The 22372-nt window shown below is 39.1% G+C and overlaps 1 protein-coding gene across 5 annotated transcripts in view; it reads right to left on the bottom strand.

Moving 5' to 3' along the window:
* Positions 1-7876: 7876 nt before the first annotated feature.
* Positions 7877-22372, bottom strand: part of DDX59 (DEAD-box helicase 59) — a 51261-nt gene continuing 36765 nt past the window's right edge. For all 5 annotated transcript variants that reach the window (XM_067538306.1, XM_067538307.1, XM_067538305.1 and 2 more), the window contains exons 3-8: positions 13903-14070; positions 12748-12837; positions 11803-12054; positions 10822-10974; positions 9992-10120; positions 7877-9358 (exon numbers count right to left, since the gene is read on the bottom strand). In XM_067538306.1, coding sequence (XP_067394407.1) covers positions 9095-9358; positions 9992-10120; positions 10822-10974; positions 11803-12054; positions 12748-12837; positions 13903-14070 — 1056 coding nt within the window. In that variant the 3' untranslated portion in view covers positions 7877-9094. The remainder of the gene's footprint in view (positions 9359-9991; positions 10121-10821; positions 10975-11802; positions 12055-12747; positions 12838-13902; positions 14071-22372) is intronic.

Genomic DNA, 22372 nt, shown 5'->3' on the forward strand with positions numbered 1-22372 from the left:
GCAAACCTGTTAAAGAAATAAAACTAGTTTTTTTTTTTTACTCTTTACCTGTATCCGATGTTCTTTATTAAACCCTTTTAGTCAAAGGTATTTCTTACACTATGTTCTACACATACACAACAGAGAAGAAAAAGAAAACCTTCAATTAACCAAACCATTTGTCCTGCAGGACGGCAAAAGGGGAGGGGAGACTTCTTACTTTTTAAAACATTCAAGAGGCACTCAGGCACTAGTGTTGGGGTCCATGTAATTTCTTACAGAAATTTGACAGACAAGACACACTCAGATGTGTATCACTCCTGACTATGGGTATGTCTACACTGATGGCGGCAAAATTGCCGCGGTCAGATCAACTGAGCAGTCAGTGTAGATCCGCTCAATCGATCAGGAAGCCGACGTACTAAAGCCACCTCCTAAAGTGGTGTAGCGCTGCGTCAACGGGAACACAGTTCCCATCGGTGTAGTGCAGTGAAGACACCATGCAGAACAGAAGTACAGCAGTCGACAGGAGTTACACAAGCTACTCTGCGTAGCTTGCGTAACTCTTGTGACTGCCACCAAATCGCCAGGTAAGGGTAGACCAAGCGTATGCAACGTTTTAGATGCGATATAATTATAGTGCCTTCAATCACCCAGATGTATCACCTGGAATTTCAAAAAGGCCCAAGAATGTTAGGCACCCAACTGCCATTAAAAGTCAATGTGAGCTGGATGCTTAGCTCCCTTGGAAAATTGCAGACAGTTTTCATAGCAACACAGACCAAAAAGTATTTTGTCAACATGTATTTTGTATTCTATCTTTGAGGTGGATAGGTTGCATACATCAAATGAAGTGACAAAGTGATGAAAGATGACATGGAAGCAGGGAACCAGGTGTTAGTTAAGACTGAAAGAAGATTAAATTCTATCCCTTTTTAACTATGTTTTTTATTTTGGAATTTGATAGTGAGAAAAATCTTCATTTTCTTCCTATAATTAATTGCTCTCTCCAAATTACAGGAGAGTTTACCCAACTCAAATGCTGAGAAGAAAGTGAAATTCCAAAACAAAACCTATTACCCAACCATCAGCTTGATGTAAGAAATACTTCCATATTATTTGGAGTTTGCACAATAAAGAGATACAGCAGTTTTTTTCTTTGAGCAACAGATTACGTTGTCTGCTTCTGGGTCATTTACTGCTATTAGGGTCTCTAAATGATCCTTATCTCATTTTGATTTGGTTTTACAGATGCTTAAAATTGAAAACCTATTACCTTTCTTGTTGCTATACAGTTGTACATAACTACTTAAGAAATATTACTTCTGCAGCAAGTTTAATCTCTCAGTTTATAGCAATCTTTAGTTTATGAATTTTTTAAAGTTAATAAAATAAATATACATCTATAACTGAGCTACTTGTTAATTTAAATATAAACTCCAAGTGTTCAAAATTAGGTTAAAGAGATCAATGCGTTATTACTATACCCACAAAATCCACTCTCTTCAGAAAAAGATGGCCAGATAATTTGTTCCAATTTTTAAGAGTCAAGCTTTCACTTTTATGCCCCAAATGCAGCTACATCCCCAAATGTGCACAAATGCAATGGTGCAAGTCTATGAAAGATCCTTACTACTGGTGCTCATTTGCAAAGATACAACGTTTGGCCAAGACACGTCAAAACTACCATGTTCCCCGCCTAGTGTATTTTAACAAAATAAAGATCCCAGTACTGGCAAGAGATGTACCGCTCTGTTGGCTGAGCGTGCTCGGTAAGGGAAAGCCAGGTAAACAACCCCTTCCTCCCTTCAGAGCTCTCCCAATGGTCAAAAGCCTCTCAGCCACGGAAGGGCGATTGAATTTTCACGCATCCCGGGTAACCCGCTATCCAACGGTACCGCGAGAAAGATTTTGAAGTGGTGGCGCGAAGTGGGTCCCTCCTTTAGGAGGCAGAACTCCTGGGAAGGGCAGGGGCCCCCAGACAACTGGCAGCAGCTCAGGACTGACTCGGCCCCCAGTCACTTGCAGATGCTGCGGCTGCAGCGGACTAACGAGGGGTCCTGGGCACTGAGCGCCGGGACCAGGCTTTGCCGAGCCCACTCAGGGAGCCCCTGGGACCTCGAGGAGGCCGTTGCCCTGCACCTGGCTGGCTGTGTCAGGGGAGAGGGGGGCGGTTAGCAAGGCTCCGCCTCAGGGCAACGGGCCCCAAGGCTCAAACGCGGCACGAATTACCAGTTTCCCTAATCAACAGAGGGACGAATCTATTCCAGTAACACCCCCATAGTAGCCCCCTCCTGCCCCACTGGAGAAGGGCAAGGGGAGGGGCTCCTCGCGAGTGGTAGGGGGTGGCACTGACCCCTGCCTGGAGGGGAGACGGGCCCACCCCTCTCACCTGGTAGGGTGGACGGAGGAAGGACGGGCAGCCCCCCGGGAGGGACCGAACCAAACCAAACCCTATTACCGGGCCGGGCGGGAGCACGAAGAGAGCACTTCCACAATGGGGGGAGGGGGGGAAACTCGCCCATCGCCGGGTCCCGCGCAGCGGCCTCACTTACCTACCCCCAGCACGCGCACGGATAGCCGCCACTACCGCCCTCCTGACCAGCGCCCTGTTCGTTCGAATACGCCGCGCCGCCCGCGATTGGCTGCACCGCTGGTTGCGTCACACGCAGGGCGGGGCGGGCGGGCCCTTTGTCTGTTTGCGAGGGCCCTCGAGCTTCGGTCGACTTGGTCGCGCAACAGAGACAAGACAAGATGGGGGTGTTTGTACAGAGAGCGAGAGCTGCCTTTCCCGCCACTGCGGGGGCGCTTGTGTTCTGGGGAGCAGGGAGAGCGCTGCAGGCCCCAGTGAAGGAGGCTCCCCAGCGCTCCAGGTCTGCCCCCCGGGAATTCCCCTGCCGAATTCCTGGCTCCGCCCACGGGGAGACCCTAACACAGTGATCAAGTGACCCCGCGCTGACGCAAGAGGTCTATCGAGGGAAAGCCGCTGAAACGCTCCTTGGGTCATGCAAGGTTTAATAGCGAGATAGGCACCGAGGAACCGTTAAACATTTGCCTTTCTCAAGAGCCGTTTGGCAGGTGAATGTTCCTTTCCGGAAAGGTGCCCTTCATGACTTGGCTCTTGGCGCCTCGCCCCTCTCCCCTGCTCAGCACGGTTGTCAGCTACTGCCACAGCTGTTTTTGCGCCCTCTCCACGTTAAATCACTGCCTGAGTTGGCCCCTCAGGCCCGAGCCTTCTCTTTCAGATCTGTCCTCAGGACCTAGCAGGGCTACACCGCCTAAAACAAATCAGTCTATTAATAGTTGCTAGGTTGAGTGGCTGATTAAGATAGTTGATACTTCATTTATAAACTGACAGCCTGTGGTATTGCACTAGTGTAATTCATAAAGTCATGTGTGTAAAAAAGCTGAAAATGGCAGAGACCTTAAAAACTGGATGGGAACAGATGGGTGAACCTTCTGATAGTCTAAACAAAAAAAAAAGAGCACTCTGCGCTGCTTATAGCTGTTTCCATTGCTTCAACTCACATTCTAGCCTCCGAGTGGTTTGCGGGGGGGGGGGGGGGGATTTGTGACTTGGGAAAAGGGAGATTTGTGGTGATTTGGGTAGTTAGCAGTTGGTCCAAGAAATCCACAATATTTTAAATCTCCCTTAGACAACAATGAAATTGTTGTATGTAGATTTAACTAGACAAAGGATGGTGAGAGGTAGAGATACTGTTGATAGCACAATTATTGGGACTTTTAGTAGGGCATTATTGTAATTACAGCACCTAGGTGTAATTTGTCATGTCAAAATTGCTGAGAACTTAAACTGGACACTAAAAGTCTACAAAACCCAGTGATGATTCAGGCTGGTGCCATTAGGAATCAGAGCTCTCAGCTATGTTTGTAGCTGCTTCTATCACTTTACAGTTACTGTGCAGGCATTTTAGGTTTCAGAGTGGGATTCCTGTAATATTATATAAATACTGCAATTATTATATAAATACTGCAATAAACATTTAACTGTGTATAAATATTGTATTTGTTGTGTATATTTCTCTGCATCCCTTTCTTCCCAGCCTTTTTAGGGCAGATCTACACTTAACACTGCATTGGCATAACTGCACTGAAGTAGTTCCACTGCTGCAGCACTTAAGTGAAGATGATCTTATGCTAACAGGAGAGCTTCTGTAGTCAGCATAGTTAATCCACCTCTGAGAAAGGCTGTGTTGACAGGAGCTGCTTTCCTGCCAATCTAGCACTGATCCCACAGGAAGGGAGGTGGGTATAACTACATCAATCACAGATATGGATTTTCACACCCTCAAGCGACATCGTTATATAAATTTAAGTGTGTAGTGTAGACCAGGCCTTAGAAACTTCTTGATTTAGGTTATGTTTTCTAGCATATTTATATTTGTATAGCACTTAGCATAATAGAGCTAATCCTGAATAGGGCCTCTATGTACTATGTTAATATAAATATTAAATAATCCTAATAATTACAAACTTGTGCACAAGCCCTGGTTTATAATATAGAAGTTACTGAAGATTTTAATGTAATAAACATTGATCCATTTCTTTAAATGGCATTAAAATATATTGTGGGAGAAAGAAATCTGGTACTGGTGAAGAGCAGTCAGAGCATGTACAAAAGGATAAACAATCTTTTTTGAGTAAAAAAAAAAGATTACTTCTGCTACTTTCCTGCTTTTGTATTAAGAAAAATCTCAAACATTACTTAGATTTTGCAACACTTAAGATAAAAAGTGGTCAGATTTGATATACTTTAAGAAACAAAAGCATACAAAATGGTACATTGAAATTATGGATGACAAGATATCCTTCCTTTTGTGGATGAATATTCTGAGTTAATGTCATAGCCTTAACATTTAATACAGTATATAGTACCAATTTAACTGATACTTTCTCCATTGAAATATTCTACCCTTCCCTTCCAGCTGAACTCAGAGTATTACAATCCTATAATTGTTTGCAAATTCCCTTTTTTAAGTGCTATACAACTCAATTCATGTGTTTGCAGGCTTGATTGACTTCATTGCATTTTCTTCAGAGCACTCCAGTAAAATCATTTTGACAATGTAAAGTCATTGTCATTTTCATATACCGGTTACATCCTATAAGAAATGAAGAAGTATTTTCCATCTGAGGCAAACCTAGTTCCACTCAAATGGAATCAATTGTCCAAAGATTTCTTTTGGCTCAGATAAATAGAGCTACTTTCTTGAAATCAAAAGATTTAAGACTTGGCTGTGAGATAAGCCGCCAGATGGGATACGACACTTGTCTAATCCAGTGTCTGGCCAACAAGTGGGAGACAAAACAAATCATATAATCTATCTCCATTAGGATTAATAATCCTTCCATTACTCTACTCTTTTTCTATATTTAGAAAACATAATGTAGCTTGGTTATTTTTTAAAGTTTAGTTATTGCTTCATATTGAGCTAAATTACCAATTATTCTCACACAAAATTTCCACAAAAAACAATCCTAAAAACAAGACGGTAAAGCTGTGTTCTACGCCTGCTATATGCAAATACAATTCCCCCCAACCCCCACCCATTCTTTACTGGAAAAATACTGGTAGCTGTTTAGGTTATCAGTATATCCATCAGTCTCAATCATATGTTTCCAGCAGGTCCTAATTAAAGCATTCATATCTGTTACAGGGCAGATAAAACAAAACAGCTCGTGTTAAGAAATGTTGTACATCAGCCAAACTAAAATGTGAGCAAAGGTAAAAATATTCCAGCAGAGGGAGACAAAAGGAAAGAAAATTCAGAAGCAGCAGCAAAGTAAAACAAGACATGACTGTTTTCTTCATCTTAATCAAACTATGTTAAAGTAGTGCCAGCAGTATCTAGAAAACAATAAAAATCAGAATGAAAGATTAAATACAATATTTTAGCATAAATATTAGCATTTAGCACTGATTAAATGGAAAATAATGTAAAATGTAAATATGGCATTCAAACTTAAGAGTTAAATTCTGGCAAGTGCAGAGTGCGCTGTTTCATTTCCAGTCTTTGCACATACACATTTATACAGATCTTCTCTACCTAAGGACATCCAGGAAAGTTACTTGGAACTAATTAAAGGTGTGAAGTTGTAGTGGGTTAAACAAACTATATTAAATCCCTCTCATTCAGAATTAATGGCCTTAATTTGATTTAGTTTAATTGACTTCGGAACAGAATTAAGGCCAATTTAATTCTGAATGAGGATGTTCACACGGGGTTAATGTGGTTTCACTAATCCACTTCAAATTCACACTTTTAGTTAATTTGGATTAATTTTCCTGGATGTCTCTGCATAGACTACCCCACACAAGACAAAAGCAGTATTCATATGTATTGGGATTCTGGTTAATAACTTGCAGAGGGCACCCCTTCTATATTTCATAAACTGTGATTTGTGAACCACTGGTGATTATGTAACAGCTGATTTTGTCTTGAGAGGAGACAAGTGGAATAGATAAGTGGGGGGAGGTGAAATAGAGCATGGCTAACTTTCTTCAAAAAGGACAACACATTTATTTCACTAAGCAGAGCTAAAACTACATACTTTATTTCCTAATGATGTTCTTATTGCTACAGAAATAGTGTTATGATGGATGGATGGGAGAGTAGATATCCACAAGACAAATTCTGTAAAGAAGCAGTTCATACTATGAGAAAGTTTAGAGAACTTTTGATATACGAGTAGGAATAAATAACAGTGCAGGGCATAGGAGTAACATCTACTGTAGGTCAAGGTGACCAGCTAATGAAACATGGACAATAACCTCTTAGCAGCCCCCATCATGCTTCTCTGTAACTCCTCTTTTAGAGGTCTACTAAGAAAAGGTTCTTTACAGTATTTCAAGAGATCCAATATTGAGGAAGACATGTTCCTCTGTTTTTTGCATACCACATTAAAAGTAATCCATGCCTTTGTGACATCCATATTGGATTATTACCTGGGATTTCCTTGAGGTCCATTCAGAAGTTTTACGTAGCCATGTTAGGATGGACAGGGAACGTGTCACCTTCTCACCAGAGGCTGCAGTAGCTTCCAGTTAATCGCCAGCTATAATTTAAGGTGCTGTAGTATCCATAAACCACTATATACTGTGACTGCTAGTAATTTCCGAGATCACTCTTTCCCATCTCAACTGAGATCAGTGGGAGCACCTTTTGCTAACAGATCCTAGATTTGAATTGCAGGGGCCTGGATGCTGTAATCAGAATTTGTTTCCAGGATAGGTCTGAAAAAGCCAGTCAGAGCTTTTTATATCTTCCAGCTCCAATCTATTCATTCCAGTCTTGGGCTGCTGGGATGACAGAGTGAGCCGTGATCAGTGTGGAATAGGTTTTATGTTTGTTTTTTGCTTTTGTCAACGTTAGTTTTAATTGTGTGTTTTACGTGTCCAGAAGCTTGCAAGGGGTGGATTTTTATAAACTAAGAGATATACGACACAAAACAACTTACATTTGAGTTCTCATCTACCATTGGGTTACTTTAGTATGAATGCAGCTACTAAATAAAGATCTGCTTACAAAGCAAATATGTGTTTAGTCTTTCCAGAGGAAAAAGGAGTGTTTCCATAAACCTCTATTTTCATGTACTATATAATTCCACACCCATCCACATCTATGCAAGTTTACATAAGATTTCAGTTTTCCTTTTCTAATTCAACATTCATTCTGTACTCTGACTCACTCAGAAAAATATATCTACTAGAGCATGGTAAGAGTTGTGTTTTTATAAAATAGGATGGATAAACATGGACTGCTCTCTCCCAATGTTTCATTAAGGGAGAGAAAATGGCACTTCATTCTGTAATGAGCTTGGTTTTTAAAAGACACTATAGGGCTTTGGCCAGTATACACAAAATAAATTTAAAATGTTAAATTGACAGGTTTTTTATTGAAGGGAATTAAAAGGCTGTTGATAGGATGTCTATCAATATTTTTAACAGCTCGGGCTTCAAGCCTACAAACAGGTATTCACATGCTAAATTTTAAGTACATATGTAATTTTCTTGAAGTCAATGGGCCAGATCCCTAGTTGGTGTAAATTGTCAAATTCATTGTTTTAATGGACCTACAATAATTTACACAAATTGAGGATCTAGCCCCGTGAGAATACTGTGCTTAAATTTAAGCTTTTCTGTAAGAGTTTGCAGGATCAGGGCCTAGATCATAAGATTCAATCCTGCTGAGTTAAGAGCAATTGAAAATTGCTTCCTTGCATGATCTATATGATTGTTAGTTTTTATAATATAACATTCTATCCTAGCAGTACAACCAATGTTCCTCCCATTAACAGAATGAGATCACAATTTCACGTTTTAATTAATAGCTTGAATTTTCCTCATTTCTCTACTATGGAATAGAAGAAACCACAGTCCTTGCTAGCCACAATGACAGCAGGAGCAGAAAAAAAAAATCTTTTGGAGTACTTGAGCAGGATTTTTTCTGGTTTCAGACAAGTGACGGCAGGAAGAAACCAATATTCATTTTTATTAATTCACTGTGACCCATAAATGAAACCCGTGGGAGTGCCTAGTATTTAGGATAATTAGATAATTAAGTTTTGAGGACTAAAGGGACATTCTTAACTTAAATCTTAGTTAATTTAACAGTTAAAATATTTGCAGATTGTAAAACTAAAAAAATTAGCAGGGACATGTTTACTATCAAATTTTCCTGTTTAAAAAAAAAAAAAAAAGTGTTCCTCTCTCCACTATTACAATGCAAAAACCCCACAGAAACAAGGAAAGAAGACTATATATTTAATGGAAACAGTGAATATAAACTATATAGAAGATGTTGTCACCCACACACTGTAAACAAACTAAAGAATTGTTTTTAGATGTTACTTGTAATAATAGCCTCAAAAATATTTCAGACTCAAGTGCAATTTTTAAATTTGGAATGTCCTTCTAGATTAGGTACAGATGCAGATAAATTTCAGACTCGTGATTTCTCCAGGAAAAAAAAAGTTACACATTTAAAAAAACAAACTAACAGATCTTATACCAATAATATAAATTCATGTTTACTTTTTACTGAAATACAGTGCTTCCATTATATTTACATGTTTACAAATACAGTATCATTAATCACTTTTGAGCATTACTTTTGTCATGTTTTCTAATAATGTCCATAAGATTATCACCTGTTACAAGACTATTCTGTGACTGTTTAACTCTCTGTTGTTCTTTTCTCTTTTGATCATGAAGATAAGGGGAGTTTAGCAACTGTGGAGGAAGAATGGTGCCTGTTGGTTTTACTCTCTTTACAACATCCCAAAAAAGCTTCTTGCTGCTGTTATTGATAAACGTAATTGCAGTTCCACTGTGACCTAGCCTCCCTGCTCTTCCAACCTGCAAAAAACAACAAAATTTATTTTAAATTAGCAATAGTAATCCATCTCTCTTCAAATTGAAAGACACCTGCTTAAACAACTCTTATCGTACGATAGTTTAAAAATCTACTTTTGTTGCAGCAATACTGTGTATCAGGTATTCTTACATCAAACTGGATATATAGTAGTCATGTGCAAGTCAGTACTTGAATGCACTAGCTCTCCGTTATTTCACAAGATTAGTGAGGTCCAATATGGGGGAGATTCTTATTTATTTCCTTGAAATTTCAGTTTTTTAATAAAAAATGAAAGGAGAAATAATGTTTAGTATACACATATGCTACAAAGAGCTATAGGAACAAAGATACTCCTTCACATTGAGGTGCAGAGGGAGAGCTGTACAAACACCAGTGGCATAAGCAACTAGAGGCATTATTTTTGAGTGTTCCTCCCTTAACTCAGACTGAAGGTTTGGTGTTTATTGCAAAGGATGGAGGAAAGATTTTTTCCTCCCCTCATGAAGAGAAGCTTTCTGAATATACATCCACACATATGTTTGCATCTTTCAATTCAGATCATGCACTGTCTTGTTTTATTTTTCCAACATTTTAGCAACTCTCTCATGTAGTGTTCAAGATATACATCTCTTTACCTGATGTACATATTCATCCATGCTTGAGGGCATATCAAAATTTACTACCAATTTGACGTTGACAAGGTCAAGTCCCCGCCCAAGGACTCCAGTGCTTACTATGACTTCATATTTTTCCTGAAATAATCCCTGGGGGGGGTAGGAAACAAAATAAATTATAATTACTTTCTACGTATGCTTTTTTCCCCCCTCTTACAATTCCCTTTTTGAGACCTGCTTTAGAAGGGCAGGATACAGTTGATTCACATAGTAAAAAGCAGTGTCGATTTGCAGAACAAACTATTCTTCTACTGAAGAAAGAAGAAAAATAGTGCCCTACTGTTACTCTTGATTTACGTAGGACACATAGAAGTATAATTTTATGATTCACAGAGTTCTGCTTAAAACGATACAAAACAGCATTTCAGCTATGCACAAAAGCAGTCACAGACTAATATTCAATTCCCATTGAAAATAAATAATAGAGTAATCTATAAAGTAATCTAGAGTATAAAATAGCCACTTTTTGAAGTATTGGTAGAAATACAATGTGCTTTCATTTCAATTTTATATACACTAGCATTCATTTAGAAGACTCAGTAATACAAGACAGATATAAGTACCATCACTATGCATTTCCTTCACTCCAAAGAACAACATTCTGAAGAATAAAAATTGTGCTGGAATTCAGTGGTATCTACAAATGCATTAGTCAGAAGCATATATGTAAGTGATACACCACGACAAGATGCCTACCTACCTTTCTAACTCATTAAAACTAAATGATCTTTTTAAAAATAAGTTGGAATGTTTTATAGTAACAGAGGTTTCTGATTTTAGGAAGTACAAACCTGCAATATATTTGTTCTTTCAGTTTGTGATTTATCAGAATGCATGGATATGCATTGTAATCCTGTGATTTTATGAACAGCATCACTCAGAAGATCTGCTCCTAGCTTGCAGTCCACAAATACCAACACTGGAGGTTTGAAGAGTTTCTTATCCTGTGAAATTAAAATAGTTGTGTAAAACCTACTGTATCAGCGTAGTTTATTGCTGGTAAAACACAGCCATTCATTTATAGTTGCTCATTTTCTCTTTAATAGCTTTTATATATTAGATTGAAACAAACGTTTGTTTGTTTTTTTAAATCCTCCCAAACTCCAAATAAGAAAAAAGGACAAGATTTAAGACCTAATCCTGCAAATACTTGCATACGTGTGTAATTTTACTCACAGGTCAAGTTAAATACATGCATAAGGGTTTGTAAAAATCAGGACCATAGTTTGCCATGACACAACTTCAAAAATATTGGGTAACATTTTAAAATATAAATGTTGTCTAATCTTCTTGAAGTTGTGTTTTAAATATAAAAATGCTGGTGACATTTTTAAAATGTGAAATAGATCTGAGATTCAGTTAAACGCACGTATCAGTCTCTTACATAACTAAAGCTAAAATTACTTCATAATGCTCATAAGAAAAGCCTAGAATTACTGAGAGGATTAAGGCCCACTTTGGGGTGGAGGGGGGAGTTTGTTGTTTTATTTATTATTTTCTGGGGAAGTTTAAGTAGAGTTGGGTCAAAAGGAATAATTTATCCCACTCACCAACGTTTTAAATGACAAAGTACCCTCATATCTTTTTGTTTTATTAGAGAACTCCCAGGGAGATATTCCTGAACTTGGTGGGGCAGATAGTAAATTATCTATTACTCCCCTTGCTTCCCTCACACATACTTGAACTAGACAGAAGAGCTAAATAAATTAAAACTAAATAAATTAAACTATTCACTATAAACATAGAAATACTTTGCTAAATAAAACACTAACATTTAATATTTCAAATAGTTTTTTCTTTTTAGATGGTTCTTCTACCCACAAGATAATCTGGCGAACACTGGAACATGGTTGATTCTTCTCTCCAATGGTTATTCTCACAGGATTCTGCAGAAGCTGATTTGCCAGCTGCTCAATGCCCACTGGTATTGTGGCTGAAACCAATACGGTCTGACGATCACTGGAGGTATTTTCCAAAATATCCAGCACTTGTTGCTGGAAGCCCATCTTTAACATGGTATCAGCCTAAATGAAAATATTAATTTAAGACAGCATACTTTTTTCCTAATAATTTTAAAGTATAGTATACAAAAAGACATAAGCAAAGCTCTGACAACTATGCACTATCCTTTAACTGACATAATCAACATTAATGTACCAACATTGTCACTACATTAAAATAAGTTCTGTATTTGGACGGTCCGAAGAAGAGACATGAAGAAGGATAGACACTGTTATTCTGTTGATATTGATAAGGCACTGGGTGGAGCTGGTGTTCCTGCCAGTTATGTAAACCAACAGAACGACAGCCTTCAGTGTGTCACTCAAGCATCTTTTTACCTAACACTAAATTAACTTTTTAATCCTGAGAAGTACGAAGTGTTTTATAATGAACATTTTGTCTGTTTAGTGAGGCTGATCAACCACTCCATCTGGGAGTCCAATTAAACCATTTATTAGACACTATGCCCCTGATCCAGCAAAGCACTAAACCACATGATTAACTTTAAAGCATATGCAAAATTCAGAGGAAGTCAGTAATACTACACATGATTAAAGTTAAGCACTTGCTTACATGCTTTGTTGGATCAGGGCCTATATTAGGCAGCCATTAGTTATTTAACAGTCAGAAACATGACAGCTCTAACAGTGGCCATTATCGTTATACTTTGTTAACGCTTATTTCTAATTGCAGTATTTAACTTTATATGAACTTACTTCATCCACGACTACAATTTTAATACCATGGAGTTGAACAGAGCTTTGTTTCAAAATATCTAGGAGTCTTCCGGGTGTTGCTATTATAACCTATCAAAACAAAGCAAAACATTAGAAAAGCAAGCTAATAGGAGTTAAAGCTATATAAAAATTGTATGCAGTCCTTAAAAATAATACTATGTTTTAAATTAGCATTTGTAAGCATTGGAGGACAAAAACGCAAGCTTCCTGTTTTTGTTTTTAGTAGGGACAGAAAAAGGTGGGTGACTACCAAGGATGAGTTACAGCACGTTTGTACTAATTATACATATTTGTGTAATTATTCAAGCTCAGATGCAAGGAGACTTTAAACTTCTGTACACAATCCTTTAAAGATGTGTGTATCTGAAAAGAAATGGAACAATTAGTCCTCTGAAAATGATACCTGGAATTTCTGAATGTCTGCAACGTGTTCTGTGCCAGAAAAACTGAAATCCTAAAGTCAAGGAACTAATGTGTTTCCTAATGTAAATTATAATTCCTCACCTAAGTAAGGTGACAAATTGTACCCTTTGAAAGCACCAAAAATATAAACATGAGAAATCAGTTTGAAATCTTATTCTTTACATGTAAAATTTAGAAGGATACATATAAATGTTTTGTACCTGGAAATTTATATTACTATAAAAATTCAGGAGCTAATGTTTTACTTCTTAAGAATCTAAATTCCCTGTGTAGAGCTGGGGTGCCCAAACTATGGCTCACAAAAGCATTTCATAAGGCCTGTGGCCTGCTGCAACACGATATAATATAACAGCCGATTCATTAGCATTTTGTATTCTTTACTGGTTTCCCCCGTTTTCTTTAATTCTGATAGTGCATAAAATGTGTAATTTATTTGTTTTTAAGTAGACAATACTGTACATAGAAAGAACGAACTTAAAATATAAATCTATACAGGTGACTTTAAATCTTATTAAAATATGTAGAATCTGTTTGGCCGACAAGGTGGTGCTTAGGTTTTTATGGACCTCCTGTGTAATAAGACTGGGCACCACTGCTGTACAAGATGCACATTCAATCCAAGTCAAAAGGTTAAATCATCAGTTTTTATTTTCTACACAAGCCATAAAAAACATCGTCCTTCAAGGAACTCTTTGACATAATAGTTCTTACCTTAACATTTTGTTTCAGACGATGAAGTTGGGGCGGCAGTGGTAAACCCCCTACAAGAAGAACTGTTCTCATGTTTGGCAGACCAACCATCAGCTCTTTAGCTTGTCTCTCTATCTGAATTGCTAACTCTCTTGTTGGCGTCAGAATAAGTGCAGATGGAGTTTTAGTCTAAAAGGGGGGAAAAAATGTTTCTATCAACTATAGAACTGTTTCATACTTAGCTGAAAGTCTCTTAAGATAAATCTTCCTACAGTAAAATAATTATGAAGTGCCATAATTTATCTAATTAGCTTGACACTATCCTATTCATCTGAGCTAAAACAGAGAATACAGTCAGGGGTTGCAGCTGTAGCATTGCATACTAAGGAACTCTCTCTCTCAACTATTCAACATTTGAGAACAACATTAAATGAAGTAATGAGTGCATGTCACAGCGCTGTTTTAATTTATAAGTAAGCTATCAAAAACGTGGAGTGGTCTATAAAAATTTACTTTTCTCTCCTATGCTATTTATTACTCACACTGTGAATTGCACAATGAAGTCCATAACAAATCACATACATGCTAAGAGCTTTAGGGTGTAGCTTACTATTAGAGAGATTGTGTAAAAAGTATCTAAAAGTTCTAAAGTTACAAATTCCATACTTTTACTGTACATACTATTTTTCAATTCTTATCCCTCAGGTCCTTAAATTTAAAAAGGCATTTGACAGTAAATGGCCAGAAGGCAAGGGATGACAGAATCTAAAATTTACTGCAGAAACATTCCTACGAAGATAATACTCTAGATCAGCGATTCCCAAACGGCGATACATGTGTACCACTGGTGGCATGTGAGTTTGGTGTTCCAATCAATTTCTTCACAATTTTTTAAGAAGGTGATATGTGAATCCATGTAGTTTGAGATCTGCTGGTCTACAGAAGACTTTAAAAAACAAAATGCTGCACAATCATACAAGTAAGAAAAGAACATTAAGAAGGCAAAGAAAAAGGATTTTTCAAACTTTTTTTAAAATATAAAAATCCTGGGCCAAATTCTCACCTCAGTAACACAGCTACAACCCCAGTGAATTCACTGAGATTACACAAGAGTAATGGGACAAAATGTGGCTTCCAGATTTAAAAATAAAAATTGAAAACACTGCATATTTTTTATTTAAGACTAGATATTACAAAAGTACACTGAGGTTAAATGTCACACTGCCCAAGCGATAAAACCCATTTTAAACAAAACTTATGTCTATTCCACACTAACAGTACTAAAAAATATTTTCACTAATGTAACTGCACTGGGCAGCTGTACATTAATACACTTTTCACTAACATTGTAAGATGTGTAACAATAAGTGTAGAACACCATTCTTGTTCTTAAGCACATTTCTTGATTACTTCAGTATTATTGCCTATCAGCCACTTGACTGATTAAGAAAGCACACACAGCAATTTCATAGAATTGTGTAACGTTTTTCCTCATGAAAAAATCTTGAGACTCTAAATTATAAAAAGCAAATAAATGGGGGGAATAAATGGGGGAAAAAAATCAGTTTAAAACAATTGAAGTTCCTAAAGTTAGGATCCTTCTTCACTAAGAAAACAAAGCTTTTAGATACTGTACCTTTATTTTTATGGCTAATTCTTTACACATAGGGTACTTATTTAACTCAGTGCTTTTTCAGCGACAGTCTGTTTCATTTTCTTCAACTGAAACATTTACAACTGTGCCAAAGCAGAGGAGGTTTTTTCCACTGCTACTGCATCAGAACTGCATAGATCAGTTAAACAATGTATTGAATTATGGACTTTTTCAGTTGTGTTCAACTGTCACTGAATAATCTACATTGGATATATCACTGGATCACTTACAACAGAAGAAGAAAAAGCAAGCGCCTGCTATATGTATGTTTAAAAAAAAAAAAGCAAACCAAAAATCTTGAGAAGCATTGTCTTAGCACATGAGCAGGAGCCAGGGATTCTTCATTTTTAATCTCTGCACTAACATGGATTTCCCTGTGTGTCAATGAGCAAGTTACTTAATTTTTCACCTCTTTGGCTGAAATGAATAAAGCGTAACCTCCTTTCAGGCATAAAAATTAATTTGTAAACTGCTCTCAAATTGAAGTGCTCAGTGTTAAAGGAGGAAAGTGAAATTTTGAAATACATTTAATTTAGGCCCCAATTTAGCATAAGCCATACTCTAAGCATTTGAGCACTCCTATTGACTTCAATGGCACAGCTCATGTGCTTAAAGTTATGCAGGTACTTAAGTATCTGGCTGAATAAGGTCCTAAAACAGACTAGTAAAATCATTCATGGAGCCAACTCTAATACTCAATTGAAATATAATTAATTCTAATTGACATTAAGGTCCCTTTACACTGCTATGGCAGTGAGTGCAATGTAATTTATGCCCACTTCAAAACTCCTTTACACACCAGAGTAATGGCTACACAGCCAAAAAGGCAAAAAACCACCAAACACAACCAGGCTAGCCAACTTGGGTTTGTGGGGCTCAGGCTGCTTCACTGCTGTCAAGACTTCTAGGCTTGGGCTGAAGCCCAAGTTCTAGGACTCTGCGAGGTGGGAGGATCCCAGATCTTGGGCTCCAGCCCAAGCCTGGAAGTCTACACAATAATGAAAAAGCCCTGCAGCCTGAACCCCACCAGCCTGAGTTGGCTGGCATGGGCCAGCCGTGAGCTTTTTCTTTGCTGAGTAGACATATCCTTAGCATCAATGAGAATTAGGCCCAGAATTTTCAACGCAATTCAGGGCATTTTCTTTTTAAAAAGAAAATACTTTTTAAAAAACTCATTGAGACACCTACGTGGTTTATAATGCCTTTTATTTATGTTTGCCAGTTCACAACTGCATCACTTCTAGCTGTCTTCTGAATCAAAGCTTCCTTTAACTGCTTTTTTCAATACTGAACTAGATACTAAATACAGTGCAGGCCAGGCCTTAAAACAGGAAAATAGAAAAATTCTCTTAGATGTGTCACTATTCCACCAGCATTAAAATATAATGGAACTGGGAATTAACCAAGAAGTAGAATTAACCTAATCATAATTTGTATGTCCATTACAATACACTGAAGCTGTAATTTCCGTTAGTCTCCTATATAAATAATACAGCTATACAGTTGTAAAACTAGAAAGATCACAACCATCTAGGCCTGAAAATGATATTTATCTAGCTTGTTGTCCCCAACATTACAACAAAGATCTATTTAATTACTTGGTAAACAATCTGACCTCTTTTTGTAGACTATTGTGTTTGTTCAAACTGTTGTTACTCATTTAAAAAAAAAGGGGGGGGGGGGGATTTACATATCTATGGAAGATTATCTTAACCTACTTAACAATTCTAGAATCCAAAAGCCTGTTTATATTGACACATTCAATAAATAAATAAATAAATGAAAAAATACTCTTAACACTACTACAATACTAGGGCTTCTCTATATGGTACATTAAGTCCGCACTAACTTGTAGCACATTAACTGGCCCATAGGGACACTGCTGGCATGCACTAAAAGTTCCTTAATGTGTGCTAACGTAGTCCCATTTCAAACAAAATCCATTTTTACATTAATGTGCATGAGGGAACTTGTAGCATGCCAGCAGGGTCTGCACAGACCAGTCAGTGCGCAACACACTAATGAGGACTAAAATTTACACTCTCATTGGTGCAGGCTAATACCGTGTAGATGAACCCTAACGCCCAGAATTACAAGTGAGCAGTAGGGCTCAGATGTAATTAGTTAACATTTCTGATTTTATCTACATATAGAGGACAATGATCATCCATCCTCTCCCCACCTGCCCCACAAGACACACATCAGAATTGGAGCCATTCCATGGTTTCTTCTACAGTCTCTGGTCTACAGTAGTTATTGTGGGTGTTATGCAACCCCTCTATGTGGGGTAATTGGGAAAAAGCCACTTAACTGGTATAGTTGCTGAATTATCAAGCTCAATTTTGCCCCTTGACAGTCCAAAAAAGAATTTCCACACCTGTGCAAAATCTCAGCATTTTATCCCTTCTGAGCAGCAGCAGAAAAGGTTACTCACTTTGTGCAGTAATTGCAGTTCTTCAAGATGTGTCCCCCTATGGGTACTCTACTTCAAGTGCACATGTACCATTCAAGCCCTCGATCAGAGATTTTCAGCTAGCAGTGTCCATTTGCACAACGCATGCACTATGCCTGCTCTTGCCGGACACCAAGGCTATATAGAAGTGTGCGGGTGAACCACTCTTGGTTCCTTTTTCACCCGAACATCCCATAGAGAACAGTCTGAAGCAGAGGGAAAGGATGGTGGATAGTGGAGGCAACCATAGGGACACACAATTCGAAGAATCACCGTTAATGCACAAAGTGAATAACTTCTTCTTCTGAGTGGTGTCACTATAGGTGCCCCACTTCAAGTGACTTCCAAGCAGTATTCCTAGAGGGAAGGAGCAGCTTTGGAATCGAGTCTTGAACTGAAGACAGTACTGCAGTACCAAGTGCTACATTGGACCTGCTGGCATCGAGTACAGCACCATGTTTAGAAAATGTTTGTACTGAGGCTCATATAGCAACCCTACATATCTCAGATACTGGCACATTCTTAAGTACTGCTGTAGATGTTGCTTGTGATCTGGTCGAATGTGCTATCACCCTTTGGTAGGTGGGATGAATGCAGGCAGCATGATAACAAGTGATAATAAATCCAAATATCCACCTCAATCTCTGACCAGAGATTGTGGACCCCTTGAATCTCTGTGACGGAGATGAAGTGTCTAGGTGACTTTCAAAATTGCTTACTCCTGTCTAAATAGAAAGCCAACTCCCTCTGAACATCCAAGGTACGAAAACAAGAATCCTGCAGAGAACGAGGCTTTGGAAAAAATTCAGTTATATGAATGAATTGATTAAGGTGGAATTGTAATGGAACCATAGGTAAGAATTTAGCATGTGGACATAAAGATACTTTGTCCTTAAAGACTCCAATCTCCCAGATCCTATGGGCTGACGTGATGACTACTAAAACAGCCATCTTCATAGATAAATGGAGAAGAGAATGGGTTGCCATAGATTCAGATAAAGGTCTTGTAAGGTAATAGTACAAAGTTAAGGTTCCAGGTTGAGGTAGGGTCTCTAATCTGAGAGCCGAGATTCCCCAAACCCTTAATAAACTTAGACAATACCAAGGGAGCAAAAATGGAGACTCCTTCTACTGGAGGTTGAAAGGCTGATAATGCGACCAAATGAACCTTAATCAAACTAATTGATAACCCTAATTTCTTCACATCCAACAGGTAATGCAGGATTACCTAAAGTGGCACACATTCTGGCAGGAAGCAGCTTCACCACCACCAATGGAAGAATCTCTTCCATTTTTGCAGGTAAGTAGTATGGCTTGACCTCTTTCTACTATTCAGTAACATGTCGTACTTCCGTCGAGCAGGAGGATTCTAACCTTGTGAACCACTGATGAACCACACCACTACTAGGTTGGGATGAAGCACATAACCCACGTCCAGTAAGAGGAGATAAAGAACAGTCAGGAGCTTGAGTAGTGTTTGGACACAAAAGTGAATCAAGTAAGGTACCAAGCTTGTCTCAGCCAGATCAACACTGTAAGGATAACTTTGGCCCTGTGCTGTCTGATTTTGTTCACTCCTCTTAGTATCAGCAGTTCAGGGGGAAATGCATTGGACAGACCCTTCTTCCAAGATAGAAAAAAGGAATCTCCCAAGAAGTTGTGACCCAGACCTCCTCTCGAGCAGCAAAGAGGGCACTCTTCCTGTTTCTGGAGGTGGCAGAGAGATCCACCTTGGCAGTCCCCATGTTTGGAATATGCTGTGGAGAACTTGTGCATTTAGCTCCCATTCATAATCCTAAAATCAATACCTACTGAGGACATCGGCTATGTTGTTCTGAATACCTGGGACAGACTGAAATTTGGATCCGATGAGCTATGCACCAGTTCCATAGTTTAACAGCCTTGGTACACAGGAAGAGGATCCTGTTCCTCCCTGATCACGGATACAGAAGATGCAGGATACATTGTCTGTCATAACCCTGATTCATTTGCCCCGATGAGGAGAAATGAAGGCAAGCATTCCTGACACCCCTGAGCACCAACAGATTGATGTGGAGACCAGTTTGCTGAGTTGTCCATTTTCCATGAGTCATGAGGATACACAGCTGGGCTCCCCATCCCAACAGTGATGCATCTGTTGTTAAAGTCACTGATGGAGCTGGGTGACAGAAAGGAACCCCTGAAAAGACATTGAGTTGATCCTTCCATCAGTGTAAAGAGTTCCTCTCATGTCTATCCAAAGATGTCTCTGACTGGAGAACAAGCTCATTCTAAGCCAACCCTGGAAGCAGTGGAGGCATAGCCCTGCATGACTGGTCACAAAGGTACAAGCTGCCATGTGCCCTGGGAGCTGAAGATAGTTTCTTATTGTGGTCTGAGGGCTGTGCTGATTGCCCATACCAGACTTGCCAAAGTTACGAATCTGTCTAAGGGAAGGTAGGCCCTGGTTGTCAATGAATCCAAATACATCCCCATAAGCTGGATCTTCTGTACAGGGGTTAAAGTAGAATTTTTTACATTCAGTTATAGGCTAACCTGCAGGGGTTAACATGGAACAGAGCAAGGGCTGTCTGGGTAGAAGACAGTACTGCTTCATAGGAGCAGCCCTTGAGTAGCCAGTCATCAAGGTATGGGAAAACTACGATCACGTCTTGTTGGAGGTAAACCACCATTGCTGCCAGGGTTGAAAAAAGCCTTGAAACCAAAGGCCAAAGGGAAACACTCAGCACTGGAAATTATCCTTGTCTGTAGTGAAGCATAGATAATTCCTCTGCAAAGGGTGTACCATTATATAAAAATAGGCATCTTGTAGGTCGAGCACTGAAACCTATCCCCTTTCTCCAGTGAAGGAATTATAGCTGCTAGAATCACCATCCTGAACTTTTGAAACGTTACAAACTTGTTTAGAAGACTTAGATCTAAGAAGGGGCTCCACCCTCTGTCCTCCTTTGGCAAAAGGAAATATTTAGAGTAAAACCCTTGCCCTTGTGAGGAAGAGGGACTATCTGCCTCCTAATCAATGGGGAGAGTTTACGTCTTGTCTCAATAAAAGCTCACAAGAGGGGTCCCTGAACAGAGATGGGGAAGTGGCATGGAAGGGAGGGAATGATAGATAATATAGCCCAATGTATGATCCACTTGTCCATAGTGATCAGTCTCCAAGTAAACTAAAAATAGCCAAGAAAAAGAGGTGGACTAGTGGACACCACTGTAAAACCAGAGGTGCGGGAGATTTAAAATCCTTGACCAACCCCTCAACACTATTACTTCAAAGATGACTGGGTGGTCATGGATAGCAGTTGGGCAGCCCTCTTTCTCTGAAATCTCAGTCTTTTCCTGAGGGGTTCAGAGACTATAGAATACAGAAAACTGAGCAGGATGCGTTCTCGGAGCAGTCTGTGACCTACTAAACGTGTGTGTGTTCTCAAAGATAGTAAAATGGCCCTAACGTCCTTCAGTGTGTGTGTGCAAGGACTCTCCCATGGCCTCAGAGAAAAGCTTAGATTGTTGAAGGGGAGGTCCTCCACAGCGTTCTGTACTTCTCTCAGAACCCCAAGAGTTGGAGCCACAATGGCCTATGCATAACCACCGCCATGGAGATGAACCTAGCAGCAGTATCTGCATCATCTACAGATGTTTGAAGAGCAGTTCTGGCCAATAATTGGCTCTCAGAGATGATGGACTGGAATTGCTTCCTATGTTTGTGTGGCAAATGTTCAATAAAGGCTGTGAATCTGTTATAATTTGTAAAATTATATTTTACCCATCACCACCGTATAGTTTGCAATCCTGAATTGCAGGGATGCTGACAAATAGGACTTTTGGCCAAAGAGATCCAGTGTCTTCTGGTCTTTGTCTTAGAGCATAGCCTTGAGGAGTACTGCCTATTATGCTCATTTACTCCCCATACACCACCACCAAGGAGTTAGGCGGAACGTGGGAGAACAAAAGGTCAGAATTAATACTTCTTATCTGCCTGTTTATATGTGGTCAGAACAATGGTAGGTGTCAGCCACATAGTCTTAGATGGAACTAGGAGTACCTCGTTAATGGGTAAGGCCCCCCGAAGGTTGTTGCTGACAGGATATCCAATAGTTTGTGCTGTGAATCTCTGACTTCAAGAGAAATTTTCTAGCCACTTTATGACGTCTTGAAATGGCTGAAAATCGCTGGCAATAGACGGTGGTGGAGGCATACTTATTTCATTCTCGTCTCTGGACGAGATGGGTAAGTCTTTGTGGGGTGACCTCTTCATCCGTCCTGGCTTCCTGTTCCTCCAACGTCTCCTCCTGGCAGGGGTGTCTTGTTGGGGAGGACAGAACTGTGCAACTCTAGCCTCCCTATAAACAGTACAGGTGGTCTGGCATTGAAAGGTCACCACACTG

This window comes from Emydura macquarii, unplaced genomic scaffold, assembly GCF_026122565.2.
Source record: "Emydura macquarii macquarii isolate MOO-44397 ecotype Brisbane River unplaced genomic scaffold, CSIRO-AGI_Emac_v2 contig_480, whole genome shotgun sequence".
NCBI lineage: Eukaryota > Metazoa > Chordata > Testudines > Chelidae > Emydura > Emydura macquarii.